At 34.7% G+C, this 23,169-nt stretch overlaps 1 protein-coding gene across 1 annotated transcript in view; it reads left to right on the forward strand.

Annotated features, from left to right (window-relative positions):
- CDKL5 (cyclin dependent kinase like 5) overlaps positions 1-23,169 on the forward strand; it is a gene marked incomplete at its 3' end in the record, with an annotated part of 174,965 nt that overhangs the window by 43,461 nt on the left and 108,335 nt on the right. The window contains exon 2 of the mRNA XM_081277068.1: positions 20,401-20,632. Within this exon, the coding sequence (XP_081133194.1) occupies positions 20,569-20,632 (64 nt within the window). The 5' untranslated portion in view covers positions 20,401-20,568. The remainder of the gene's footprint in view (positions 1-20,400; positions 20,633-23,169) is intronic.

Raw genomic sequence — 23,169 nt, forward strand, 5'->3', positions numbered from 1 at the left:
GATAAGGTAGTTGTTATTGTGACTTATATACTTCTAAAACCAAAGCTCTTGAGGCAGGAAAGACCCTTTGCAGTGTGATCATTCATGGTCTAGTAGGGTAACTGAGAAATTATGAGGACATGGTATGTGTTAATTATTTCCCTGAAAACTTCCCATTTCCGCCTCTGCTGCTATTACCTTAATTAAGGTCCATGTCCTCTTTCCTCAGGCCTTTTGCAATAAAATTCTGTTTTGCTAATCTCCAGATTTCTACATCTTCCGAACCATATCCCCATCTCCAACAACACTTTTCTACTTTATAAATTTAGTGATATCACTGCTTTCTTTAGCAACTTTCAATAATTACGAATGCCTAAAGGTCAAACTACTTACACTGTAGAATAGTAATCAAGACCCTTTTATACCATATTAATCGAATTGTTGAAGTAATTTTCCCAAGGTCAGAGTTAGTAACAGAAGAAGGTAAAAAGCAGAAATGTGTTTTGCTGCACCAAAGAAATACAGATTTTTGAAAATGGAATCCCTCCTTTTAGGAACCTTACTTATTGGTAGTGGAAAGGCATTCAGGCAATTAGGCAGTTCAGGGTTTTGGGATTGGCTAGTATAAAATAGTGAATGGGGGCTGGGGATGTGGCTCAAGCGGTAGCGCACTCGCCTGGCATGCATGCGGCCCGGGTTCGATCCTCAGCACCACATACAAACAAAGATGTAGTGTCTGCCGAGAACTAAGAAAAAATAAATAAATATTTAAAAAAAAATAGTGAATGAAATTTGGAGAACCTGTTGACCATACTTCTTTTTAAAAGAAGTCAAATGGCACTATTTTATACTCATATAGTGAAATACAATTTTGCTATGATATACTGTTGGAGTTTTTGTATATTTTAGACAGTAATTGTCAATAATATTTTAGAAAAATAGCATTTCTACTTTTTTCCCTCAAATATTATGTACATCATTTTTAATACATTTCAGCCTTCTAAAATTTAGTATTAATACAAATTAGAATTGGTAGTGGTATTTTATTTAATGTTCCAGACTCAATCTTGCGTTACTTTGAGAAGACAATAAAAATAATAATTTAATGTTTGTGGTTATTCCTTTTTTCCAATGAGTTTTAAAAGTGTGTTATAGAATCATGTTTATTCACATAATAAATTTTAGACTGTTTTTTTTTAGAGGAGAGAGAGAGAGACAGAGAGAGAGAGAGAATTTTTTAATATTATTATTTTTTTTTGAGAGAGAGAATTTTTAATATTTATTTTTTAGTTCTCGGCGGACACAACATCTTTGTTGGTATGTGGTGCTGAGGATCGAACCCGGGCTGCACGCATGCCAGGCGAGCGCGCTACCGCTTGAGCCACATCCCCAGCCCTAGACTGTTTTTGTAGTAAGTGACATTACTCTTCCTTAATAACTTGTTTAACTCAAGGCCAGAAAACTTTTATATTGATCAGACAAAGCTTGAAATGTGAGTTAAGCATTCATACTTGAACACAAGGATATAGTGTTTGCAGTTGATCTTTTGTCTACCTCTTGCTGTGTTCATCCAAAGCTTCTTATTTTTTCGGTTCAGTTTTCATTTACGTTGGTTGCTCTCCTTAGGAGAGTATATGTTTATAATTTTTATGCCTTCCTGATGGATTGACTCTTTATCACTATAAAATGTTCCTCTTTTTCTTTAGTAATTGATCTTTTATTAAAGTCTGTACTTTATTCAGATTTTCTTAGCTTTTTTTTGTTAATATCTTTTTAGTTGTTGATGGACCTTTATTTTATTTATTTATATGCGGTGCTAAGAATAAAACTCAATGCCTCACACATGCTAGGTAAGTGCTCTACCACTGAGCTATAGCCCCAGCCCTTTCCTTAGCTTTTATGTAATACTTTTTGTCTTAACATGTGTTTTGCTGATTTTAATATATCCTTTCTACTTTCAACCGTTTGTATTTGAATCTAAAATGTGTTTCCTGTAGATAGCATGTAGCAGGATCTTGTGTTTTTTAAAAATTTTATCTAATCTGATGATCTCTCCCTTTTGATTACGTTGTTGAATTCATTTACTTTTACATTTAATATAATTATTGATATGGTTGGATTTACATCCATTGTTTTAGTTTTTTAATATTTTTCATCTTTTTTGGGCTTTGAATTAATAGAATACTTTCTAGTGTAATATTTTAATTCCTTTAATGATTTTTTTTTTTTTTACTATTTTTTTGAGTTATTATCTTAGTGGTTGCTCTAGGACACCCCCCCCCCCAATCTATTTCAGATTTATGCTGACTTCCAGCAAGGTATAGAAATATTCCAAATTCCAAACATAGCTTTATTCTCTCCTTCCTCCTTTTGTATTATTAGTAGTATATATAATATTTATAGATGTTAAAACCCCAAATCTTAAAATTTTTTCTATTGGCACCTCAAATGTATTATACTATTGCCTTATTGCCACAGTGTGGCTGGGCACAATTCAGGAGCCACTTGTCAAGCAGGAACGAACTTTATTTTTAGCACCCACGCCATACAGGGCACCCTAGATCCCAACTGCCACCTCAGGCACTTCCAGTGAGCACCTTAACTGGAACTCTTTGATCATTTTCAATTTTCCCGCTCTTGAGGCAGATTGGCTGGGTCGTGTGGGCGGATCCAAAAGAGTCCTCCAATGAGAAGCTCCGTGGTCTGAAAGGGCGGGGAAACAGCCAAATGAGCCTCACTGCAGAGGAGCCAATCAGCTGGAAGTTTGCTGGGGCTGCTTTGGCTTTGGCTCTCAACACCTTATGGTCTCCATTGTATCTAATTAGAAATTAGCTATTAATCTTATTGAGGAACCTTTGTATGTGACAAGTTGTTTTTCCATTTGCTGATTTCAAGATTTTCTTTGTCCTTCAACATTTTGACTATGATGTGTCTGGGTGTAGTTCTCTTTGTATTTATCCTGCTTGGAGTTTGTTGAGATATGTTATCATGTGCATTTATACATTTATTTTTTTAATTCTTTTTTTTTTTTGGCCGCACTGGGGATTGAACCCAGGGCCTCGCACATGCTAGGCAAGTGCCCATTTTTTTTTTCAATTCTAAATTACATTTTATAAATATATATAAGAATTGACTCATATGATTATGGAGCCTGAGAAAATGCAAGATTTGTGCTATGAAGGCCTGAGAACCAGAAGAGCCAATGGTGTAAGTTCCAGGCTGAATCCAAAGGCAGAGAAAACCCATGTCCCAGCTGGAAGTCCAGACTATCAGGCAAAGAGAATTAGTTCTTACTCAGACTTTTATTCTATTTAAGGACTCCAACAGATTGGATGAGGCCTGCTCACATTGTGAAAGGCACTTTTCCTCATTCAATTCAGTATACTGATTCAAATGTTAATCTCATTTAGAAACCCCCTCACTGACACACACAGAATAGTTTGTCAGAATAGTGTTTAATCAAATTATATGGGGACTTTTTGACCCAGGCAAGTTGACACTTACAATTAACCATCACAGTATGCTAATGGTGTCCCATGTTTCTCTGAGGTCTGCTAATTTTTCTTCATTCTTTTTTCTCTGTTCCTCATATTGCATAATCTCTGTCAATTTATTCTGTCTCCAAGTTCACGGACTTTTTCTTCTGCCAGCTGAAGTCTGTTGAGCCTAATGAGTGTTTTTTTTTTGTTTTTTTTTTTTTTGAGCTTTATAGTTATACATAGCATTTGGGTTCATCTCAGCAAACTCATAACGTGCATGGAATTAGATTTCAGTTCATGAATATCCCCTTTTCCCTCTTGTCCTCCCTCCTCTCTCCCATTCTCCTTTCTCTACTAGACTTCCTTTTGCTTATGTATTTATTTGTATTTGATTTTTTTTACTTATGCACAAAGAAGAAATTCCCTGTGGTTTATTTATATATGCACATATCATGATTTTTAGACTTCTTTCTGCATTGCCTTCCCTACCCATCCCTCCACTCTGCCTCTTAATCTACTTCTACTTTTCAGTTTAGAGGAATATTGCAGATAGTAAACTTCCAGTATACCCCACAACCAGTTTCCCCTATTTATTACCATCATACATTAGTATAGTATATTCATTAAAATTAATAAACCAATATTGAGTAATTATTGGTGTTATTAATAGAGGCCATACTTTATTCAGACTTCCTCAGTTTACTTGTAAAATCTGGCTTTCACAGAAATTGAGAGATGACAGCCAAATCCCTTAAGTCAAAAAGATTTCTTTAGCATTCCCATAAAACTCACCTACTGTTTATTAAAGAAACTCATTATAGCTCCTTGCTGTTTTGCAGAATGGATGCTGCCCACTTCATGAATCATTAATAACTGAGTAATGAATGAAATAATAAAAGTAAATTATAACTTTCTCTGTTCTGCCCGGTTAGAAGTTATTCTTTAAAATACTGTGGTTTTTTTTCTTTAGCTTCTTAAGACTAATCCATGATAAAAAGTCGGAGAGTATAGATTCTTACATTCAGCACTTACACTGACATTCATCATATATTTTAAATGTTTATTGTTTCTACACTTAATGTTTTTACATGTATCTTTTTCCCCTTAGGTAAATCATATTTTTCTAGAAACTGGATACCATACCTCTACAATATCCTGGGTCTAGTCCATGCATATAAAAGAGGTACTTTAATTTTTTTTTTTCCCCTAGCATGCACAAAGTTCTGGTTTAATCCCAAGTACAAAAAACAACAACAAAAATCCCCAAAGAACCCCACAAAACCAAAAACAAACAACAAACAAAACAAAAAAAACCAAAAACAAAATAGATAATAAAAAACTCAAAAAGCATCCTCTTGGGGGTGGAGGTGGGGAGTGATGTGCATTTCATTATCCTTCCTATCAAATCTCTTTATGAAGTATTAAAAAAAATTAGTTTCCATTCAGCTCTTTTCTGTTAACTGAAGGAGAAATTCATAATAGTCCACATTTCTAAAGGATATAGGGAAATGAAGGAAATGGGCTTGGGATAAATTTTTTTTTTTTTTTGAGAGAGAGAGAATTTTTAATATTTATTTTTTAGTTCTCGGCGGACACAACATCTTTGTTGGTATGTGGTGCTGAGGATCGAACCCGGGCCGCACGCATGCCAGGCGAGCGCGCTACTGCTTGAGCCACATCCCCAGCCCGGCTTGGGATAAATTATTCTAATAATTCCTAAATAATTAAGAATTGAATTATAAATACATATTTTAATAGTAATTGATAGAGAATGAATTTGTAAACAATATTACTGTCAATTCCTGCCTGTATGTAGATTATCCATAGTATATTTTACTGTATAGTTCTGCAACTAATTTATTGTGTTTTTAATTTCATGCAATGTGTGAAACTCTTTGAAATACAAACCACCATATTCCTATTCAGAAAAATCACAGAATTTGTAAAGTTAGAAAAAACTGTAAACATTCATTACAACAAAGAGGACTACAGAGCTCATGTCCAGGTCTCCTAATCAGGTTCCGAGAAGGAGTTTCACAACAGAGTAGATGGGGAACACTGAATAGCTTCCTGGTGATCATGGAGGCTGCTTCTCAATGTGGGGTTATTATTTTCCATGAAATAACTCTCATCTGATCATGGACACAAGATTCAATACTCTAAAGGAACCCATGCACATTCCAAATTTAAATATTGAGTTATCTGCTATTTTCAATTAGTTGGGCTAAATATATCCTAATAATTTTAAAAATCACAAGTGACTTTTTAGCTTCTACACTTTGATAAGTCTTCCTTAGAAGATGAAAAATCATTATTTCAACAACCCAACATCTATTAAGATGACGAACAGTCAGTTCCAGTGCACACAAACTTTTCTCTGTCTGGACTCCTCTTTCTCTTTTTGTTCTGAGAATACTGATAAATCTGGGCAGCATCTCTCACTAATTATGCAACCATGAGCATGTCATTTAACTCTTAAGCTCATTTACTCATTCACTAAGAGGAACTGATTATAGTATATATCTACTCAAAGGCTAACAGAGAGGATTCCAGGTTATATAAATAAAGCCTCTGATGCATAGTAGCCAAATAATAACCATTATTACTAATTAAATAACACTAACACAATAGACAACAGAAATAAGAAAACTAATACTTCTAGAAAATAGGATTGATCATCTTAATTATGAGTCTGTGCTTAAAGGGATTCCCCAAATGAAACCATTTATATCAAGACCCAAAAGAATAATAAATTCATGAAATATCCATTAGCATTTTTGCAAGCAATATTTTAGTCTTGCTAGTTCTGTTGACAAATTATTTGTAAGGCACTATTACGTTATTGAGTTGAATAACATCACTGGAAAATTTTCTACTCAGCTTAAACAATTAGAGACCTTCAGGGAGGAAAAGGGGGCAAGGAGTTTGAGTTGAGTCACCATTGGTCATTGATTGCATCAATCACACACGTGTTTCTAAAATGACAGTGTTCAGGAGCTTCTGTGGTGGTGAACCCAGAAAGTTCTGGGAGGGTGGCATGCCCTGGGAACGCAGTAACGTTCTGTAGTCCCAACCCCACCTTCCTTGTCCTGTGAATGTCTTTCATTTGGCAGTTCCTAAGTTGTCTTTACAAGAAACTGGAAAAATATATTAAGTAGTGTATGCATCTCCTTGAATCCTTGAGTCCTTCTAGTCAGTCATTGAATCTGAGGGGAGAGGGTTGTGGAAACTGCTGAATTCATAGTCAAGTCAGAAGTGCAGGCAGCTTGGGGACCAGGGACCTGTGACTGGTGTCTTAAATGGGGGCAGTTTTGTGGGACTTTAAACCTGAGGATTAACTTGTGTCAGAGAATTGGGATTGGAAGAGATGCCATGTTATTTGCTATTGGGGGAGAAACCCCTCAGGTTGGCACACGTACCTCAAGGTTACAAATGGAAACAAACCAGAGCTTCAAGAGACCACTCCTCTCCAAATGTGTGTGAGGAAGAGCTCAGAAGTGTTTGTAGCCGTCTTTTGTTTGTTTTGAAATAATTTCCTTGAGGGAAAGAACCTAACTTTTGTTTGAGCACATTAATTTTTAAAATTTTTATTAGGTGTTCAGATCTCTTGAATTTAATTGAATCTGTCATCAAGTAATGGTTTTGATTCAGTCCACTTATATTTTTGACTATCCTTTATTCAAAGCAATTTGACTTTACCCTTCCAAAGTTAGCATAGACAGCTGAGGAAGTGTAAGTTTTTTTGCTTGATTTTCTTCAGTTTCATCTATATTTTAAATAGGACACAAATATCTCTGTAAATAAAAATAACTTCCTCCCAATCCATTTGGAAAGCATCCCAGACTTCCTCTCTGTGCCTTGCAAAGTTGCTGCTGTCTAGTCATTATTGCTGTTTTTTCTCTTTAACATGAGTGACCCTTACAGGAATAGTTTAATCACCAGCTGTTTGGCCCGCAATATTCCATTTATTCTGATTTTGTTATTTTTCTGAAGTAATCTGAAAAGTAAATATTCCTTCCTTGTTCTAAAATGATTGTACTCAATTGCTCATATCTTGGTAAATGATTTAGGACCATAATGAAAAGAGAGTTGGTCATATATATTCTATATTGGTTCTTTATGAATTAACATTTATTAATTGAAGCTTTTGACACTCATTTTCAATTTGAAAGGTTCCCAGTGTTTAGAAATGAAACACTGAGATCTGAAAGCTAGAAAGAACTTCAGAGATCATCCAGCAGAGGAGCCTCATATTTTAACTGAGGAGACAAAAGTGGTCAAGGTGAACCATACTTTAGATTGTTTAGTTTGATGAGAGGAAACCTGGGTTTCAGAACCTCTCTCATGTAATTTGCAGTCTACAACTACTAGGACCAAAAGTCTGGAGTCTTGATAAGAAAATCCTTTTGTCAAAGTATTAACATGAAAGGAGCCTTTTTAAGTCTTCCATGTCATTGACATTGTTCAGAATTGTGTGATGTTTTCAGGACCAATAACTTCTTTTTTTATTTAAATATATATTTTTAGTTGTAGATGGACACAATATCTTTAATTAATTAATTTATTTTTACATGGTGCTGAGGATCGAACCCAGTGCTTCACAGGTATGAGCACTCTACCACTGAGCCACAACCCCAGCCCAGGACCAGTCACGTCTACTATGTAGTTTTATACTTTTCAGTTAGTGGCTTTTCAAAGTTCTAAAGTCAACAGTCCCTTTTTAAATGTAATCTTAGGTGGAACTGCAGTGTCTCAAACACAAGTGGCATTTAATTAGAATACAGTTTTAAGTATAATTTTAATTTATTGAAAAATAGTGAGAACATTTCTCAAATTTGTTAAATGCTATATTAGAATAAAGCATATTTCACTTCTGTCTCTCACTTAAAATAATTGGATAGATGTACCATAATTTATTTAGCCAGGCTCTTGTCAATGTGTATTTAGACTTTTTGAATTTCCAATCATGTGCTTCTTTTTTTTTTAGTTGTAGATGGACACCATAGCTTTGTTTAATTAATTTATTTTTATGCAGTGCTGAGGATCAAAACAGTGCCTCACACTTGCCAGACAAGCTCTTTACCACTTGAGCTACAACCCCAGCCCCCAATCTTGTGCAACGTTGTAGTGAATAATGTATGTGCACGTATTGTTTGTGTGTCTGAGGATAGATTCCTGGAATTAAGTTTGCTGTCATTAGAATATGTTTGTTTCTTAAGATACTGTCAAATTGATCTCCAAAAATTTTCATATACATTCCTACCAAACAGTGTATGAGCAAGCTTAATTCCTTCATGTTCTCACTAATACAGTGTGCTATTTTTGATTTTTTGCTAATTTGAATAGTTATATCTCAGTATGGGTTTAATCTTCAGTTTTTATTATATATAAAGTTGAGTAGCTTTTTATGTTTAGGAGCCATTTGTGTTTTCTTTTCTGTGAATTATTTTTCATTTCACTTTGGCCATTTAAAAAATTGGTCTTTGACCCCCCCTCCCCCTTATTGAGCAATAGGAGCTTTTTATTTATTAGGATATTAACTCTGTGATGTAAGTTGCAGATTCTTTTCCTCAGTTTTTTCATTTCTATTTTCCCTTTTGTGGCTATCAAAAAGTGGAACATGGCTAAAATAAAATCCTGGAATTCCTCTCTTAATCTGCTGCTTTTCTAGTCTTCCTCACATCAAGAAACAGCAACTCTCAATGTCCCTTCTCATAGCCCAAACCCAAAACCAAGGAGTTACCTTCGATTCCTCTTTCCCTCACTCCTGGTCTTCAATCCATCCCTGGTGGTATTGACTTCCCCGCCACAATTTCCTGGACCCGTCCATTTCTCTTCATGTCCACCAATTTAGTCTATCCTGCCCTTATATTATATCTGGGTGGCTAGGATTGCTTCCTAGCTATTCTGTCCCCAAAGTGACATCACCCCTTCCAGGCACTTAGACATTCTCTGTAGCTTATATGATCTTTTCAAAACATGAATCATCTAATTGTCATACTAGCCCTGAACCTACCCCTCCCATTCTTGCTCAAAACCCTCCAGTGGTCCTTATGGTCTATGATAAAGATTTTATTACTTAAAATAGCTCAACTTGCTATTTCTCCTGCCTCATCTTATGCTAGGTTGTTTACCACTCCATAGCCCTGCCCCCACCACCTATTGAGTCTCTCTTTGTCTGCTGTGTTCCCTCCTAAAAAAAAGCAGGGCTTTTGCATAAATTATTCTCTCTTGGAGCATTTATTTTCTTCCATAAGTTTATGTCTGATTATCCTACAGATTCCAACTCACTCATTGCTTTCTCTGGAAGAGACAACCTTTCCTAATTAGGTGGAAAACCCTGTCACAAGCCCTGCTAGCACCTTATATCTCTTTAATAGCACTAGTATTTGTTATTTTACATTTATTGTGCAGTTCTTTGATTAAACTCAATGAGATAACGCATCTTGTCTATTTCCCTTTACTATTATGTCCCTAGAATCTATCATAGATAGAAATAAGATAGCATATGATTAGCTCTCAAGACATATTTATTGAGCAGTTTGATAATTATGAATTTTCCAGTGTAGAATTTATATACTATACTACTTTTACCCTTTCTGAAAAATTTGACTGCATTTTCTCTTGGTCAGTCTTTGTTATCATCTTTTTTCTGTGACTTTCCCAAGACTACTAAGTTTCAGCTATTTCATCTTGAAAGTCTTAAAGCATGTCAGGCATGAAATTTATCCAGGTTGGTAGTCTTGAATTCATGTAAACCCTGTAGGTATTCTTCAACAGTCTTGGATTTCAGATCCATCCATCCTTTATCATGTGAAAGTTATATTTCTTGGAGCAGAGGACAATAACAGACCATATTTTCATCAATAAGGCAACATCTAGGTGGTCCCCTACTTTTGTAAGTTTATTTTAAAATCAGTTATTTAGAATTCAGAATATATTACTCCATATTAACTATGTTAAAGTTGATCCTTACGTTTTTTATGGAGGTGCCTTCAGAACCTTTTTAACCATGTTAGTATGAACTCTGAATTTATTTTTTCCATTTGTTTTCAATGTGAACCCTAAGGTCCTCATTTTCTTAGGAAGGTCTTGGAGTTTATTAGGATTGGCAGTACCAGGAGGAGTATCAAATTGGCACTGGATTTCCTCCCTTGTAGAAGGATTTTAAAGGTCAAGGCAAGATACATGTTTGGTAGTTTGAAATTTTTGTTCTATAAATTGTGTGTAACTCATGATCATCAAGTATCTGTTTTGATTTAATAATAAGGGCTGAATTATAGAGGATGGATTGATAAATTGCTGTCCACTATTGGGAAAATTAAGCAAAATGAAGAGTCTATTAATGGTCTCATCTGGGAAGAAAAGGTAATAGTAGTGCTGCCTTGTCTCCTTGATTGTATTCAATGTGGAGAAGTCTTTGCAAGAGTGTGATTAATTAGGATGTTTTTCACAAGGCTGTGCTTTCTGTAGAAATGGTTTCCTTCCTTACATGGGTCCTGAGTTTAAAGATGCTTTCAAACCATTTGAACTCTCTTTATTATAACAGAAATTTAGTCATGTACCAAATTTATTCCTGTGCAATTTTCAGTGACAAAATGGTTCTCTCATTTGTATGTGTGAAAACAATGCCAGGAACAAAAACAAAACTCATGATTCAACTGATTTTGTACACTCTTTGGGAAGAAGAAAAGACCCGTTCAGAAGATTATAATTTCAGCAACAAAGGAAACTTTCAAGGCCCAGGCAGCTCTTAAATTCAATACTAATAATTTATAAAATAAATTATAAGCCTTACCTTTCTGTCAGTTCTTGTAGGTACAGGCTTACTTGCTAACGCAAAGACAAGATTGCTTAATCCTAGGTGTATTTCTTAGTGAGAGATGAATCCACTTTAAAATGGGTTCAGTTATTTGCTTACAAAGTTAATGGTTAGTAATCCAAAATCTTCACTTTGGAAGGTACCTAGAGGACATCTAGTTCTGTACAAGACTCTTTTCTATCAGGGACAAACTGTTTACAGCCACCCCTTCCTGCCTCCTGCTGGTTTCCTCCCTTGTCTGCTCCAGATATGTATACCTTCTCTATTCTCTCAAGTCATGAGCTTAAGACTCTTTGTACTGCCTTTAATACTTTTCTCAAAGCCCTGTGCAGGTGGCTTGCTTTTTTTTTTTTTTTTTTAACATGAAATTGATTTCTCTGAAATACTGCCTCTTCAGGCCATTTCCAGACCACCTATCTAAAAAGGATCTGCCCCTACCCGACTTCCATAACTCTATTTCATAAGACTTACTTTTATTTTCTTTATAATACTTGTGACTGCCCCCAAATTACCATATTTGTTTATTGTTAGCTCTCAGTAGGAGTTAGGCCTGTATTGTTCACCGCTGGCCCATTGTAGACATCTGACAAATAAGGACAAATGTGAGCATAAGCGAATAACTGTCCCTGGCTCATCATCATCATCATTGTCCATTCACTACTGAGCTATAATCTGTGTCATTTTCACTTGTACCATTGATCTTGGTTCTGCCTCCTGAAATCAATCACCTGTTTTAATCCCTCTTTTTCACAAACATTTCAAACAGACATTTGGATGTCAGTCATCTCTCATTTAGGCCAAACCCAGTTCCCTCACCAGCTCCTCATCTAGTGTGGTTTTAGGATAGTAGTCACTGTTCAGGTTATCTGTCACTGGGAGTTTTTGGTTTTGTTGTCGTAATAACCATCACTAGACATAGTACATTATGTGGGCTCTTAGTCTCAGAATGAGTCCAATTAAACTTTTTTTAAACATAATGTTGCAATGCTTTATCTTTGATAAAACTAAGAAATTATATGATATCATTAATCAGAATTATTGTGATTTCTTGAAAACTTGTTTAATTGTGGTAGAAATTCATTAAACATAAACATACACACTAATGACTAATTATAAGTGAATCTTTATTAAACTAGAAATCAAGAAATAGAATCAGTGTCCCAGAAAAACCTTCTATATATTTCTTCTCAGTCTTTTTTTAATATATTTTTTTAGTTGTTGATGGACCTTTTATTTTATTCATTTATTTATATGAGGTGCTGAACCACATGCAGTGCTAAACCCAGTGCCTCACACATGCTAGGCAAGTGCTCTACCAGTGAGCCCCAGCCCCTCCTCTCAATCTTAACCGCCCCCTAGAGATAATTAATATTCTGTTTTTACCACAAACACTTCCTTCATCACTTTTTTATTGATTTCCCTCTTAAATATGCCTACTTATGCTTGTAGTTAAGTTTCTTCTATCTTAAAACTGTATATAAGTGAAACAGTGTTGTTGTATTAGTTTTCTGTTGTGTAACATGTTATTAAAAGCTTAGCCACTTAAAACGTCAGCCATATATTGGCTCACAGTTCTGTGGGTCAGAAGCATGGCCTGGTGTAGCTGGGTTCCCTGCTCAGGATAACTAATAAGGCTGATATCACCCTGTCAGGTAGGCTTTTCTCCTCCCTTTTTTCCTTGATGAGTTTCAATGTTAATTTTCAAGATCCAACTCTGCTTTTTTGATCTCTTTATTGTTTGTTTTCTATTTCACGAACTTCTGCTCTAAATATATATATATATATTTATTTTATGTTTCTCATTGGGTTTACTTTGTGATTCTTTTTTAACCTCTTAAGATTGATGCATAGTTCATTTATTTTCAGTTTTTAATGTTTTCTGGTATGTGCACATAAGATTCTCAATTTCTTCCCTAAGCAATGCTTTAACATCTATTATGATTTCTTTTTTGACTCACTAATGGATTTCGTTGGGGATGCTTTTATTTCCAAGTGTATGAGTATTTTCTATTTATTTCTTTTGTGATTGATTTCTTATGAATTTTAGATGTGTTGAGAGAATATCCTCTGACATCAGTCCTTGTAATTTGTTTTGAATTCTATTATGGCCTAGTATGTGATCAGTTTTTTAAAAACATTATGTATGTGCTTGGGGGGGGGGGGAAGGTATTCTGCAGTTCTTTGCTATCGTTCATGGTTCATTTGGTAAAGTTTTTTTTTTAATTTTCAAAATTTTTTTGTAGTTGTAGATGGACAGCATGCCTTTATTTTATTTGTTTATTTTTATGTGGTGCTGAGGATTGAACCCAGTGCCTCACACGTGCTAGGGAAGTGCTCTGCCACTGAGCTATAGCCCCAGCCCACATTTGGTGAAGTTTTAAAAAACATGTTCAAAATTTTCTGTATGCTTATACTTTTCTCTTCCGTTGAATTCTTTTTGTATTCTTCTAGTATTCTAAGTTATTTTTCCAATTTTGTCTTTCACTTTTTAACTTCTCAGTTTTGTTAAAATACTTAACCCTTGATTTTTATTATTTCAACTCTATTAGTTTTATGGAGTCCCTTCTTGATCATTCTAATATTACAAGTCTTTAAGTTATTTCCTTCCTGTTTCAGTGTTTCCTATTAGGTCTTATCTCACCTTCTGTATCTGGCCATCTTTGACTATGTCCTGCATACTGTAAATGAAATTATCTCTAGCAATATTATGAGGCTTAGATTGATGTCATCTTCCTTCATAGAATTGCCTCCACTTTGCTTCACCCTGACCATCAGTGGCCCTTTCAATCTGAATGTGGAACCACCTTAATCCAAGGTATATTTAAAGGTTTTATAGAAATCAACCAGACGACTTAAAAGGTACAACTGGAGTCTGTCCAAGGGCTCATTTTGCTCTTTTCCCCTGTTCTGGGAGTGTAGCTCTTTGGGGTTTCGGCTTCAAATGTGTGGTGGTTTATCACACTTTCTCCTTCTGAAGCACTCTTGGCTCTGATATTTGTGCTCCTGGATCTGTAAGGTTTTCGCGCTCTCTCTCTCTCTCTCTCTCTCTCTCTCTCTGTGTGTGTGTGTTTTCTGGATCTTCAAATATCAAAAGGGACAAAACAGTTTGGGGTGATTTGGATTACCCCTTCTGACTTCTATTCTTTGCCTTGATTATTTAGCCAGGTAAATCTTCACAATCTTGTGTTTGGAGCTTTTAAGTGTTTTCTCCAGCATTTGTATTTGTTCTCAAAGGGACATTTTATCCAAGTTACATAATTTGCTATTAGCAGAAGCTAAAGTGTCTCAGTTTTTAATACTGTTCTTTTTTTTTCTTTTAAAGATTAATCAGTGTTATTCATATAAAATTGCAGCTAAATCCAATTTGGCATAAAATGAATACTGGTACTTAAAAGACCGTTCTTAACACCTGTGTTATGTATTCACTCACATATTCAAAATTTTGATTTCCAGTTTCTTTTACTCTGTTTTGATTGCCACAGAGACTAGATGAGCCACATGTTCTTTATGTACACTTATACACAGAACTTTTGGGTGCTGGGTCTTAGTGGGAATGATTTAATTTTTATCTCATTTCTTTTGAAATGAGTCATACCCTTATTGGCAGAGAATAGAATATTTAAATGTTTTTAAAGTGTTCTTCTAAGCCAGCCATAGAAAATGAAAGAATGATTCCTCAGAAGCACCCTGAGCATTTTTAACCTGGGATATGACTGATATGCATCTTTTTTTTTCTTTTCTTTTTTTTAGTTGTAGAAGGGCATAATACCTCACACGTGCTAGGCAATTGCTCTAGCGCTCTACCACTGAGCTCCAACCCCAGCCTCTGATATGGATCTTCATATGGCGGGCTCCTTCTTGTCATTGTGATTTCAAAGGTCACCTTTTTAGAGAAGATGCCCCCCCCCCCCAATGTAATCAGTCTTTCCCTTTCTTTATAATATGCATCAATATCTGCTAATAATCTTGTATATTTTTTTCCTCCCCCAGTAAAATGTTAAGTTCCATGAGGGCAAGGATCTTGCCTGTGTTGTTCACCACTGTCATACCTATTTCTCTTATTTCCTGAAACATGGGAGACAGTCAGTAATTATTTGTTTAATGAATGAATAGAATAAATACTTGGCTTCTTCTCAAATTGTAAGATTATTTTCTCTAAATGTCACAGTAATCTTTTAAAAAATTTGTGATTCCACAGAATAAAGGTACATTTTCTGAAATAAGTGTGGGAAAGGAGATCAGCATGGTTGGGGTGAAGGGAGCCAAAGGAGAGACTAGTAGGAAATTATAGGGAAAGGGAGAGCAAGGCCTATGGCTTAGGTGGACTTTGACTTTCACTTTTAATAATATAGGAGGCCTTTAGAAGGTTTTGAGTGAGAAATAACACGATCCCACTTATCATAGAAAGTTATTGTGACTTCTGTTCAAGATTGTAAGAAGCTGTATAGGGATATTAAAGTATGGTTTATTCTGGGCTCACACATTTGTTCAACTGGCTAATTTGTCAGCCTTGGTGCCCAAACCACCTGTCTTAATTTCCATAGCTCTGTTATAACCCTCAATATATTCTACAGAATATATAAGGGCCTCATCCTTCCAGATCCTACTGTCAAAATCAAGCCACCTTCCTTTTCTTTTTCTTCTTCTTACTCTTTTCTCCTTATAGGAAAAAGGTGTTGTGTATACTCTGCTTTTCTGTATATGTTTTTTAATCAGCTTGTTTTACTTCTAAGAAAAACCTATTGGGGTTTTGATTAGAATTTCATTGACTGTATGGATCACTGTGGAAAGAATTAAGAACTTTAGTATTGAATCATCCTAGCCTTAAAATTTAGATAATTTGATTTATTTAGATTTTCTTCAATGCCTTTGAATAAAGCTATATATATGTGAATATATGTCTTGAATATCTTTACCTTATTACGTCTTAAATGTCTTTTTCGTTGTTATTGTGTGATTTTAAAAACTACATTTTATCTTTTTACTGATATATTTCCAAATTGATATTTATTTATTTTTATTTTATTTTTTAAAAATACAACTGCATTTTATTTATTTATTGGTGAAGACTTTTTTTTTTAAATATTTATTTTTCAGTTCTTGGCAGACACAACATCTTTGTTGATATGTGGTGCTGAGGATCGAACCCGGGCCGCACGCATTCCAGGCGAGTGTGCTACCGCTTGAGCCACATCCCCAGCCCGAAATTGATATTTATTAAGCTTATGTTTCAGCTACCTTGCTAAAAATTTATAATTTTAATAATTTATTTATAAATTCCTTTGAACTTTCCATGTAGACAATAATATCAGCAAATTCTGCTCTGTATCCCTTTTTACAATTCCCTGTATTTTACTTATTTTTTTCTTACTTTACTGGGATGGTTAGACCCACCAAAATATTTAATAATAAATTTATTATATATTAATAGAAGTCCTTGTCATGTTTTTAATAGTTAAAGAGACTAATATTTTACATTTAAAGTATTTATTGCAGGTTTTGGTCAGATGTCTTTTTCAGGATATGAACATTTTAAAATCATTTAATCATGGACATATTGTTTTTTTTTTAAATATATATTTTAATTGTCAATGGATCTTTCTTTCTTTTTTTAATATAAGATGCTGAGATTTGAACCCAGTGCTTCACACATACTAGGCAAGCGCTCTACAATTGAGCTACAACCCTAGCCCCATATTTTTCTTTTTTATATTTTCTTAGTTGTAGATGGACACAATCTATTCATTCATTCATTCATTCATTTTTACATGGTGCTGAAGATCAAACCCAGTGTCCCACACACGCTAGGCAAGCATTCTACCACTGAGCCACAATCCCAGCCCCATATTGTTCTTTTGAAAGCTTGTCCCAGTTCACATGCCCACCATACCTGTATGAAAGGATACTTCTTGTCAATGCTTATCCACACCACATAAGGTACTCTTAATTCTAAAACGTTTCAAATTTCATAGGTAGCAAAGATGATTTATTTGCTTAGATTTATTCCAGCCCTCCATTTATTTATTTATTTATAGCCGTCAATGGATCTTTATTTTATATATTTATTTATATGTGGTGCTGAGAATCAAACCAGTGCCTTGCACATGCTAGGCAAGCACTCTACCACTGAGCCACAACCCCAGCCCTATTTCTGCCTTTTAAACCAATGTTTTGTGTTGGTACCACTGTTATTTTTTATAAAAATAGGATAGGAGGCTGGGGATATAGCTTAGTTGGTAGAGTGCTTGCCTCGCATGCACAAGGCCCTGGGTTTAATCCCCAAACACACACACACACACACACACACACACACACACACACACGAATAAGTTTTAGAATTGAATTTATTTATGAAAGTATTTCATATTTAGAGAAATTGCAAGAATAGCACAAAGAATTTCGTTTCTTATAGCTTCAGCACACATTCTCCAAATGTTAACATTTTATTGTATTTGCTCTTTTATTATTTTATTATACTGATTATTTTTTCTCTCATTCTCTTTTATCCTATCCACATTTACGTATTTTTTTTAATGAATGGTTTAAGTTGCAAATATGACGCTCCATTTTTCTTCTAAAAGCTTTGGTGCTATTTCTTAAGAACAAGACCATTATTTTCTACAGCCACAGAAAATTATCTTTGATACAATATTGTAATCTAATGTATAGACATTTAGATTTTGTCAGTTGGCTTTTATAACAAAAATAATTGTTTTTTTCATGTCTAGAATCTAATCCAGGATCGTGCATTGTATTTATTTATCATGTATTTTAATCTTTGATATAGAACAGATAGAAAATGTTTTTAAACAATACTGGATAGTTATTTAATAGAATGTTTCTTGGCTTAGGCTTGTCTGTTGTATCTTGTGATTTTATGTTTCTCATAGAAATGCCACAGAACTGGTGGTGTGATGCATCCTATCAGGAGGCATATAATGTTTGTTTGTTCCTTTATTGTTAATAATAACTTTGATTGCTTAAGGTTGGGTCTGGCAGGATTTTTCACTATGAAATTACTATTTTTTCCCTTTGTAATTAATAGGCATCTTGTGGGGAGATGCTTTGAGACTAGATAATACCCTGTTTTCTGGTAAACTTTCAACTACGAGTTTTAGTGCATATTGGTGCTAGTTGCCTGAAATAATTATTACAAGAGTGATTGCCAAATGGTGATTTTCTAATTCTATCACTACTTTTTATTATTTGGGATTATACTCCACAAAAGAACTTTCCTTCCTTCCCCATTTATTTATGTCACTAAGGATTTATGCATTTTTATTTTATTCTCTGGATTATAATCTGTAAATATCTTTATTTTGCTGCTCAAATATTACTCATTTGGGCTGAGGTTGTGGCTCAGAGGTAGAGCACTCACTTAGCATGTGTGAGGCCCTGGTTTCAATCCTCAGCACCACATAAAAATAAGTAAAAAAATAATAAAGGTATTGTGTCTAACTACAACTAAAAAATAATACTTTTTAAAAAATATTACCCATTTGTCCAGTGGGAGTCATTTTAATCAGATTCCTGTGTCCATTTGATATGCCATCATCATTCTTTGAGCATTTCCTTACTTTCTGGCACCACAAAAATATATCTTAGGATCATATTGTACTTTTCTTGCTCTTACCTTGGAATCAGCCATTTATTTCTCCAAGGAACTGTGGGACCTTTTATTGGAGCACTGGCTGTGCTTGTGGTTATTGGGGGTGTCATTGCTTCTAGAACCTCTCAGGGGACAGCTAAGGAATATATATGTATATGAGTATATAAGCATTTACAGTTACAGCTCTAGATACTTTTCTTTCTTTTTTTTTTTTTTTTGTTAGTGAAAAAAAGTTATTGACTGTATTAGGGTTTTGTTGAGAGCCACAGCCGAAGGGGTCCCAGCAAACTTCCAGCTGCCAGCATACTTCCAGCTGCCAGCTGATGATTGGCTCACAGCAGCCCCAGAAAACTTCTAGCTGCCAACTGATTGGCTCCTCTGTGGTGATGCTCATTGGGCTGTTTCCCTGCCCTTTCAGACCAGGGAGCTGCTCATTGGGGGACTTTTTTTGGCTCCGCCCACATGACCCAGCCAATCGGCCTCAAGAGCAGGAGGAGTGGGGGAGGTTGAGAGGCTTGTGGGAAGCCTGTGGTGGCAGTTGGGCTCTGAAGGTTTTTCCTGAGGAGCTGTTTTGTTTGGCGTGTGTGGTTCTAAAAATAGAGTTCAGTTTCTTTTGACAAGTGGCTCCTGAATTGTGCCCAGCCAGACTGCTACAGGATTTTCCAGAGAAATAGAATATATTCTTTCTTATATGGGTCCATAATTTGAATATGAGTGTATGAATATATACATATACATTCATTTATATGTATATATAATATATCTCTTTCCAGAATGTGTGTGGGGGATTACTTTATTATCATTATTTGGCTTATACCCGGTTATATGGGGCTTGACAAGTCCAAGTCTAAAACTGGGCCAGCAGGTTGATAGCCCATGAGAGTGGATGTTTCAGTTTGTGTCTAAAGGTCTGAAGCCTCCAGGAAGAGCCTATGTTGCAGATGATGACTGAAGGCAGTCTGCTGGAGCATTCTCCTACAGCTCTAGATATTAAAAATTGAGCTTAAGAAAACGGGGGAAAAAATCCAAAGTGAGCTTAATATCATTAACTTCAACTCCAAGCCTTTCCCTTTTCATATTCATAGCTCCCTTACATGAGAGTAAGAAACAAAGATCTCATTATCTACAATGTATTTACTCATTTACTCAATCCTAGGATACTGATAAAGAAGTTTCATCTCGCTGTGTAATAAAAACAGATATTTAAGTGGTGGAATATAAAATTGTGCGGTTTTCTTTGTGTTTCAGTTTGAGGACAGTAGGTACTATTTTCAAAATTTACCTGGGGTTAATTCTTTCTCCCTTGTCTCTGGTTCCCTTTAGTGTGGTTATGTTACTCATTCACATATCTTGAGGTTCATTCCATTTTGGGTTCTTCCCTCTTCTTATTGATTCTTCTTTGTTTAGCATTATGAAACATTAACACATTTTTTTAAAAAAACACTGTACATAAAGGTGACAGAATACTGCAACATAAAACTGATGATTTTCCTTTGTGTTTGTTCTTTCAGGAACTCATTTAATGCTTCATTATTAGAACAAATATGTGAAAATTCCTGTCTACTGTTGAGAATTTTTTCCTTTGGATATTGTTTCCTCCATTTACTGCAAAAATTTCTTAGAATTTTTTTTTTTGGTGCCATGTTCTGTGGCTTACATCAAAAGAGGAGTTTGTCTTCATGAAGATTCCTAACATTGGTAATGTGATGAATAAATTTGAGATCCTTGGGGTTGTAGGTGAAGGTAAGTTGAAATTTTTGTATTCCTTGATTTTTATTTTTTGCATTCCTTGAGTTTTTGATTAATATTCAATTATGCCTACCATCAAAAATTTTACATATTCAGATCCTGTTAATTTAACTCTATCAATTCAGATATAAATCTAAGAGTAAAATATTAAAAATACAATTAACACTTAAAGAATTTGAGTCTTACTCTTCAATTGAAAGTCAATGACAATGGGCATGGTGGCCCATGCCTGTAATTCCAGCATCTCAGCATGTAGAGGCAGGCAGATTGCTGGTTCAAAGCCAGCCTCAGCAACTTAGTGAGACCCCAAGCAAGTTAGTGAGATTCTGTCTCAAAATAAAAAATAAAAAGGGCTGGGTATGTGGCTCAGTGGTTGAGTGCCCCTGGGTTTAATCCTTGGGACCAAAGAATGAAAGATGAAAAAGAAAAAAAAAAAGAAAAAAAAAAGAAAGAAAGAAAGTCAATACCATTTTAAAACATTTTAAAGTTTAAATAAATCAAGAATTTAAGACTACTTTCATTCATTTCGTTAGCAATTAGTTTCCTTTGTGTGTATATGTATATATTTATAGTTACACTTCATTTTTATATCAACTAAGTTATTTTGAATAACTTGAAATATTTTATAAATGTTGGACTTCAATACAGGTAAATAAACAAATAACTTGTATTTCTTTGAGAATGACAAACCACATTTTATAAATTTTCAGGCAGTGTTTGGTCATATTTTAATATCTCTAAAATCAGGATGTGTTCTATAATCAGTAGTACACATGGTTTAATTAGAAATACATTTTCTTTTCTAGTAGTATATAAAATAATGCTTTTAACCAATGATATTACTGATTTGATGAAGCTTGATAATTCATTTTTCATAAATTGACTCCTAGAAAAATCATCATTTCTTCCCAAATTTTTCCTGCTTGGTAATTCTTGCTCTTGACTTAGAGGTAACTTTATGGAAATTTTGATAAATGATTTTGCTCTAAGAAGATAAGTGATTATAATTATAGTTTCTTAGCATTTTTATCTTTAAGGCAAATGTTATAGAAATTTCATATTTTAGATTTTTTCAAAGAAACTGAATTTCAAAAGAAGTTTTAAAAATTTATGTGAAAAGCAAAGCTGTTCAAGATTTTAATATCAAGTTGGTAAATCTTTTTCAAATAAACAGAAACAAATTAGCGTCTAGTCATTAGATACTTGTTTCAAGGTGTGAAGTTGAAAACATAAAAAAAAATGGGTTCTTCTTCCTTCACTAACTTCTTTTTCATTTCTTTGTTGGTATGTATTAATCATTTTTAAAAAAATATTTTTAGTTGTCAATGGACCTTTATTTATTTTATGTGGTGCTGAGACTTGAACCCAGTGCCTCACTCATGCTAGGCAAGCGCTCTAATACTGAGCCACAACCCCAGCCCCATGTTGGTATTAATCATATAAATAAAATTCATTTTCAGTCTCATCTGTTTTATGACAGCTATCTTTTAAAATTTTATTTTTCAAAGTATTACAATTATAGATTTAGGCAAGGGGCTTCTGACTGGAGAAGGTCAGCACATAGGATATAACAAGATTGGAATGTTCTACATTCTGGATCATAACCTTGTTTTTCTCAATACACCCATAGGTAATAATCTTCCCAGGTATTGGTTCAGATTAACCAAAATTGTGAGACTGTTGTTTCAGTTAGAATATTAACTTGTTATAATCAGAACCTTAGTTGCTATACATATTTTTTCTTCGTAAATTACTTAAGTTCCCCCCCCCCCCAAGAAATACCTATATTTGAAGTTTATAAAACTCTGTCAAAAAAACTCTACATCTTTGTAGCCTAGAGAGCACATTTCCACCTCACAAGAATACCTGGCATGGGCTGATGGTGAAGATTGGATGATGTCAGGTGATATGGAGTTAATTTGGTTCTCCTGGCTGGTTTCTTAATTCTGATAATAAGTTTCCTCCATCTCCATCAAAATGAGGGAGGTTTTAGGTCCCCTAGCCTCTATTGGAAGTTCCCTTCTCATAGTTGCATACAGGTTTTGCCTGTTTGCTAATGCCAATGTTTTTGATGTTTCTTCGAAGCTCTGTTACACTTGATTTTTTTTTTTTTTTTTTTTTTTTGGTACTTGGAAATCAAACCCAGGGGCACTTAACCACATTGTCACATCTCCAGCCCTTTTTAAATTTTTTATTTTTAGACAGGGTCTTGCTAAGTTGCTGAGGGCCTTGCTAAATTGCCAAGGCTGGTCTAAACTTGGAATCTTCTTGCCTCTGCTTTTGGAGTTGCTCATGGGCCACTGTTATAGGTGTGGGCCACTGCACCTGGCTACATTTTGATTCTTTATTGGATCTTTCACATTTTAACTTTAACGTCAGTTTCCTGAGTACCTTGTTGGCACAATATTTTCTCTGTTCTGCCTTTAAGAAATTAAGTTTATTGCCTAGATAATGGGTTTAGTCACTGAAAGGTCAAAAATAAACCTTATCAAGGGCTGGGCTATAGCTCAGTGGTAGAGCGCTTGCCTAGC

Source organism: Spermophilus citellus, assembly GCF_964194105.1.
Source record: "Spermophilus citellus genome assembly, chromosome: X".
NCBI lineage: Eukaryota > Metazoa > Chordata > Mammalia > Rodentia > Sciuridae > Spermophilus > Spermophilus citellus.